At 28.8% G+C, this 7,918-nt stretch overlaps 1 protein-coding gene across 5 annotated transcripts in view; it reads right to left on the reverse strand.

Moving 5' to 3' along the window:
* LOC118204684 (oxysterol-binding protein-related protein 11-like) overlaps positions 1-7,425 on the reverse strand; it is a 135,636-nt gene extending 128,211 nt beyond the window's left edge. For 2 of the 5 annotated variants that reach the window (XM_085821181.1, XM_085821180.1), the window contains exon 1: positions 6,852-7,103. Coding sequence is in view for 1 of the 5 variants with exons in the window: in XM_085821178.1 (XP_085677304.1) it covers positions 7,296-7,418 (123 nt within the window). In the remaining 4 variants the exon portion in view is untranslated. Of the gene's footprint in view, positions 1-6,065; positions 6,093-6,851; positions 7,104-7,295 lie in introns of those variants that run through there. The other 3 variants (XM_085821182.1, XM_085821178.1, XM_085821179.1) reach the window with 3 other exon arrangements.
* Between the last annotated feature and the right edge of the window lie 493 nt (positions 7,426-7,918).

Raw genomic sequence — 7,918 nt, forward strand, 5'->3', positions numbered from 1 at the left:
GGTGTCGAGAATACTGACTAATTTGTCAATCGAAATTGTTTCGTTTCAATAACCTCGGTGTCACTTTCTTCACTATCGGAAGCGATACTTTCTGGATCTAGAACCATACTACAGATTTTGCTGTCCGTTAATTGATTGATGATTGAGCCATTGTTGTCACAATGAAAAACTTCTCTTATATCATCTTCATTTATTACCGCTTCTTCACATTTCTTTACAAAATCCAATAACTGAGAAATTTCACCTTTAGTTTGCGATGTCCGAAAACCTTCAAATTCGCAGCTATCATCTTCATCCTCCTCACCATGAAATATGGTAGATGGCCATAAATTATGCCAAGCATTTTTTAACGCACCTGGAGACACATCCTCCCACGATCTTGCGATGCTCCACACGGCAGATTTTATGCTTATTAATTATATTATTATTAATATTTTATGCTTATTAATTTAACAATTTCAATAATTCTTGAATAGTTTTGCCACTGTTCAAGAAATTTAACACAGATTTTAAAAATGCTGCTTTATATTTGCATTTCAGAGGGTGCACTATTCCCATATCCATAGGCTGAATGATAGACGTACAATTTGGAGGGAAGATTACGGATCCATTATCTTTCACTAAAATTTTAAGTGAAGTATGCGCCAAACAGTTATCAACAATCAGGACTATTTCTGAGTCATCAGGTAAACCACCCGAATTCAAATGTCGCCGAGCCTCGGGTATAAAATGATTTTCAAACCAATCATTCATCAACACTTGTGTCATCCACGCTCCTTTATTTGTACGATATATAACAGGGAAAATCGTTACTCTTTAAACACTTGAGGTCGTGCATGTTTTCCGATTACGAAAAGTTTGCACTTGTGCGTTCCTGCAGCATTTGTGCATGCTAAAATTGTTAGTCTCACTTTGGAATCTTTGACACCAGTTGGAGCCTTTTCTGTAGAGGTTGCCAAGGTATTTCGCAGTACATATTGCCAGAAAAGATTAGTTTCATCAGCATTGTAAATTTGTTCTGCAGATAATTGTTAACTAGTAATGAATTCAATGAATTAATCTGCAAATTGTTCAGCAGCTTCAGTATCAGCTGAAGATTTTTCACCTGAAATTTTTAATTGTCTTATACCATGCCGATTTTTAAATTTGGTTAACCAACCTGTCGAATATGTGCACTCTCCATTTAAGTTCATTTCTTCATGAAATATTTGGGCTTGAGCCATTACCATTGGAACCGTCAATGGCATGCCCTCGCTGCGACGCTGTCTGAACCATTCAGTCATCACTTTGTCATGATTCTCACTTTTAGCATAACAAACAATTTTTCTGTTATTCATTGAAAGTGGGGTGTCGAAATCCACAAAAAAATCAAAAAGTTCCTTTTTTTTTTTTTTTTTGTTTTTTTTTTTTTTGTTTATGTCATATACAGTTGACTTTCCAATGTTATACTCCTCGCATAATTTTGAGACAGATATGCCTTTATCCATTTTTTGCAGCAATTCCACTTTTTTTTTGATGGGCATCGAAACATACTTTCGCTTTGCAGATCCTTTGGGAGCTTCAGCATCTGAAATTCTATTTGACATAATCGAAAGTTCAAGCTTACTTTTATAAAATTGCTCTAACAGTCACCAAAAATAATAAGTCAGATCCAATTCAAAGATTAAGGAACAACGCAATCTGCAACATTAACTGAAATAGATAATTAGATAATTTTAGCTTATACCATTCGTTATACATTAAATGTGCATGCGCAGACAATATGCGCAGTCGTAAAGGTCTTACGCGCACGCGTAAACGCCTATGCGCATGCGTCAAAGCGACGCATGTGCAGAAAGTTTGTAGCTTTGAGGTCCGGATTATGGGTGTCCGAATTAACGACTTTTGACTGTAGTATTATTCTAACATAGGTATTTTATATTTTAACACAAAATCGGACTTCTTCTGAAAAAACATATAATTTTTTTTCCATATTTTGATTCTAGAACTCAAATTATGCCTAGATATTAATTTTTTTAATTTTTGGTGAGAAATTTATGTAGAAATTTTAAAATTTATCTTGGCGTATTTTTTCAGTTTGCACAAAGAAAAATTCACTTGGCGGAATTCTTAATTTATAGTCAGATACTTGCTTTCCTTTTTTTTTTTTTTTTTCATTGATGCACAAAAGGAAAAAACCTCCACCATTCATTCTTTCAAATAATTTTAACAAAGTGCATTAACCACAATTTCATTATTATTGCTTATATTAAATACACCAAATTTCAAAACGGGCCAAAATGTAAATTCACATATATCTTAGGAAATTTTGAATAAAAAAACTCTAAGTTTTTGCAGATATGTTTAGAAATACATCTACTTAAAGAGAATGTTAAAAATTTTATAGATTCTAATACAAAAATGCTTTAAAAATTTATTTTAAAATACAAATTTTTAAAGTATATAATAGAAAATGTACGAATTATAGTTGGATTAAGCCTAAGTTTCAAATTCTGGAAGAAAGAACTAAGTAAGTTTAATAAAAACAAGAGATATTAATAAATATATACCAAATTCAATTAACGTTGAGGTGCTAAAATTTTGAGAGCTAATTTAAAAAAAAAAAAAATACTCATGCGATTTTTACAAAACTCAGCACTTTGGCATAATTTAAGTCGTAGATAAGTCAAATACATATCCAAGTTGAATTCCGTCAATTGGCCCAGTAGAACGGGAGATATAGAAATGTCCCCCCCCTCCGCAGTATTCATACACTTGAGAGAGAACTTTGAATATTGATTTAATTTATGTAACAAAATGAACTCATTTTCCATATTAAACTGCCTGAAAATACAGCAGTTAATAATATTTTTGGATACTTCTTTATTATTATGAACACTATTTTTTTAAATGCTAAATTAGTGCCAGCTTATTAGCAAGTTTTATTTACTCCTCTCAAACATTTTGCGGCTAGCCAGTTTCCATGTTTGCTTTTAATATGGTATTAGAATTATTTTCTTGCCCCAAAGACTTTTACTACATGCATTTTACAAGGTAAGACTGATAGTAAGTCATGTCTCGCTGATTTTTATTCTACTTAGCAGAGCATCTCAGTCTTTTTGACATTTTGTGCATGAGCGTGTTTTTGGGAGGTCAGAAATTTGAAAAAAATCCGATCAAGAAGGGGTTAATAATATAAATGTCATCTTAATGAATGTAAGTTTATGAAAATAGAGATTAAAATACGTAAATATATAAATTCATCTAATAAAGGATGTTTAAATACAGGTCTTTATGACAGATCCAAAATGTTGTGCCACCCGGAGGGTTAATTACAAAAATGGGTTATTCCTCTTTTTTGTGATTTTTAACTGTCACCAAATTAGCTGTGAATTTGAGTTAACTGTGATTTACTAACACATTACAATTATTTTGCAAAGTGGAATTTTTTTATTTATAGTAAGCATTTAAAATGTTAGTTTCAGTTACATATCTAAAAGAGGTACTAGTATTCTGTTTTGAGGACTGTAAAAAATCGCCAAACTATTGTTGATGCCAGTGCTGCTAAAAATAATTTCTGCAACCCTAACGCAAGAAAGAAGTATAATAGTAAATAACTATCCAAGATTGATGTTTTAATTTAGATGAAAGGTTATTTTCATATAATACTTTTTATTATTATAATTTAATATATAAAAAAGGCTAAACATAACTGAATGGAAGCATAAGAGTAAATAATTATTTCAGATTATTATTATTATTTCTACCAAGTCATCGTTAAAGCATACTTTCATCTCGTTGGTTGCTCAAACATAATTTTCTATAATGAATGATGCCTTGTCTTTGAAAAAATTCTATTGCAGACTTTTCGCCATGGGAAATTTCCAAATTGTTAAATCCATAGGATATCAAAAAAGAATTAAAAAATTAAACTAGTATTTCAATGGCGTCTTAAGAAATATAGAACTATCTAAACATACAACATCTGAAATCAACGCGTACGCTAGATTTGGCGCGCTGTTAAATGTGCGCGTTTGCTAGATTTGGCCCTTTTGCGCATACATTTTTGCTGCAATTTTTTTACGGTCCTCAAAACGGAATAGTACCAAAAAGATTTATACTCTTCCCATCTGGGTTTTATAGATACTACTCATAAAATTGTTTTAAGCATAGATTTCATTGCATAACCACTATACACTCTTTAGTTTAAGAATATATTTTATTACCTAGAATTCTTAATAAAATACTAAATTTTCATTATATAAAAGTCATTTAATTAATTAAATGAAATCCAGATAAACTACTTATTTTATCATAATTAAATACCTGTACATGTAATCTTTACAAATCCTAAAAAATCTAATACAAATAATATGATTAACTACTTAATGTAAGTAAAATGAAATTTCGGCAATATTGGGTGCTACTTTGGTAGACGGTTGCACGGATTTTGGCGATTTTTTGGCGATTTTCCTTTGGCGAGTAATACAACTTATGGTAAACCCATTGCTGGATAAGTTATTTATGGTAACCGATACTTTGTTGTCATTTTATTTAAAAAATAATGCGTTTTATTGTGCATAAATTCCATGTTTAAAATATTATTTATGGCTTTTAAATATTAAAAATCAATTTAATTTTGCATTTTTATTTGAAATAAAAATTTTATTGTTTATCATATTTTATGAAATTTTATGTTGTGGATGATGTAATCAATGACATCGCCTTACTTTGAAAGTAATTCGTTTTAATATGTATAAATTTAATCTAATGTTTTAAACATTATTTATGGCTCTTAAATATTAAAATACAATTAAATTTTGCATTTTTTAAAAAAATGATTTTATTATGTATGAATTTTTAAATAATTTTAATTCTAGCCGTGATGTAATAAGCTCTCTGATTGGTTATAGAATATTTGTGCATTAACGAGCTGTAATCAGCTCCCTGATTGGTTACTGACAATTTATGCATTTCCGCACCGTTTTAAAATTTAATTTATATCTTCGAATTCCTTCAAAGATGTCTTCAAAGATGTTATCTAAATTATGATTCTGATTTTTTATTGTGCTACTTATCAATAAGCAGCAGGTTAAACACTCAAAAAAATGTAAGTACATATTTTTCTTTTATTTTATAATTGTATACTTCAATTTTTGTTAAAAAAATTAATACACTATTTTCAGAAATTGCTGAGATAATTATTGTCCATATGTTTTAATGTTAATTATATTCTATATAACGTATTTTAAAGTATTTGAATTTAATAATATTCTAATTCTTTTAAATGTTGGTATGATGGTTTTGAATTCGATGTTCAATTTCAGTAATATTTTAATCTAATTAAACGTTGGCTCAATGTTTTTATAGTGGTGTTTTTATTCTCTTCTTTGCTATATGAAAGTAATAATAACCTTACTTTAGTATTTTATACTCATAGTAAATGTATTTATTTACACTTGCCTGCCATCTTAAAAAATGACATTTTCAACAAAAAATTAATCCATTGCTTTTAACGATATTTATTTATTTATTTTTTAAGTTTCGAATACTTTACTATGCGTAAAAACAGCGTTTTTCAAGATGGCTGACGTTTGTAAAAATCGCGCCAACAATTTGGCCAACGTAAATCGCCAAAAATCCGTGCAACCGTCTACCAAAGTAGCACCCAATATTGTTTTTATACTCATTCACAAAGCAAACAAGAATCATTTTATCTTCTGTTACAGACGTTTATTTATCATAGTTCATGTTTTTCATGATGGCATGAGTTGTAAAATCACATTAAATAATGCAATAATAATAAAATTACATTACTGTTTTCAAATTAGCCGATTCAAAATAATATCAATAGAATTGAAAACTTAGTTTTCAAAATAACACTTAATAATCTATTAATTAGAATTTAGCTTTCAGCATTTTAATCTTTGATAACTTAGACATCAATCAAATATTTGAAAAAATTCCGATTCAAAATACGTTTAATTATACCAAGCAACTTATAGACTATATAATCTAGTGATCATGACACATTATTATAACTTAACATTTATTTTTTTAATCTATATTATTATTGAAATACATACAGATTTCTATCACCAGTTCTATCTTTGCTGCAAAAAAAAAAAAAAAAAAAAAAAAAAAAAAAAAAAAAATATTTTTAGTACTTATAACAATTATAAACTGCAATGTAGCTCTTTCAAAACATCACATATCAATGCAGTATACATGCTATGCCATAATGCTAATTATTCATTTATTTTTAAAAAGAGACTTTTCTGTAATAAAAAAGCATGGCTGTATTAAAAAAATACTCCATCTAATACTTTACATTTCTAGTTTAAATGGAAGAAAAATTAAAATACTAAACTTCAGAAATCTGAAATAAACAAACATTTCATTAAAAGATTTTTTTGTAATGGTTTCGTGTTACCTAAAATTATACCAAGAGATATCTTCTGAATTTTATATTTTAAAATATACTTTTAAATATGCAATTTTTCAGAAGCCACAATGTAATTAGCGAACACAATAAGTACTTCTGAGAAAGTGTGTTTTGGAAATTACATCACAAGAAAACTAGTAATCCTAATGATTTCAGTTTAATAAATTATTATAATTAAATTGGTTAAAAATTCATTAACTTGATTCTGATAAGTTATTTAATACATTTTTATATAACAGTTTAGTTAATAAATCAGCACACTTTCCTCATAGTTATTAAAGGTCTTTTGCAAAGAAAGTTTTCAAACCTAAGAGCTAATAACCTAGAGTTAATAAGTATTTTAAAAAAAAAAAAATTCCAAAATGCTAGACGTAATCTTAACCTGTAATTAGTTTTCACGAATTAAGTAAAATATAAATGGCCTTACGTCAGAGAAATAATTCCTATTAAACAAGAAATAGTCCTACAAATTTCACATAAACAAAAATTTTGATAAAAAACACTACATTTATTCCAAGAGGATGACTATCATTCATTACTCATTCCCAATTACTTCTCCACTTCAAATTTAAAAATCAGTTTTCTTTGCGGAAAAGGGGACTTTGAGAAATTAATATTTATGTTCATAATCCTTTGTGGAATACGAATCTGCTAACAAAGACAACATTTACGAAATGCACTCTGATAAAACGACAAGGATCAGAATCACCGCCTTATCTTGTATGATAATAGGATTCAAAATAATCAACATTCTGTCATTTGATCATGTTTTACCAATGATAAAAATGAACAAGAGATGTCCGTGATTTAAAATACAATAAGGAGTTATAGCAAAAGAAACACAATCATATAAAAGACAAACAGAATTTACTTGTGCTGTTTTCATTGCATTAATGAGCGTAATTTTTTCATCCTCAGTAAGTTCAGGAACATCATTTATTAAAAAATTAATATCGTCTGCTTTCGTTAGGTTCGCCATACTACAGATGCGCATAGTTGCCACAATCAAAAATTTTACTGTAACATTCAAGTTTCCTTTTGCCAAAAGAGGTATCCGAAAACTCGTATAATTGTAATTGCACCCTAAAATAAATACATTTTGATAGTTACGTAATAAATATGATAAATACTACTAATTTAATGGATGAAGAATTGTATTTTGATATTTGCAGTTTGAAAATTTCTTCATTTTCCTCGAAAACGTCGTTAAATTCCTTTCAATTAGAAATGGCTGAAAGACGTGAGCAACCATTATGAAATTTCCTTTTTCTGGAATATATCCTTGATTGATTTGCAACTATCTAATGATACTTGCCCAAACACCACGAGATCTGAAATGTTTTTCTTTCTTAATAATCACGTGGAGACTCTAACGCCACACATAGAGCTTGGAACTGCAATTTAGCTAATCTATAACGTCGCACATAGAGCTTGGAACTGCAATTAAGCTAATCTATATATAATTGCAAGTTCTCTATCCTTCGTCTCTTCGGC

The sequence above is a fragment of the Stegodyphus dumicola genome, chromosome 7, assembly GCF_044657685.1.
Source record: "Stegodyphus dumicola isolate Sdum_Otavi_A_Nest chromosome 7, ASM4465768v1".
Taxonomy (NCBI): Eukaryota; Metazoa; Arthropoda; class Arachnida; order Araneae; family Eresidae; genus Stegodyphus; species Stegodyphus dumicola.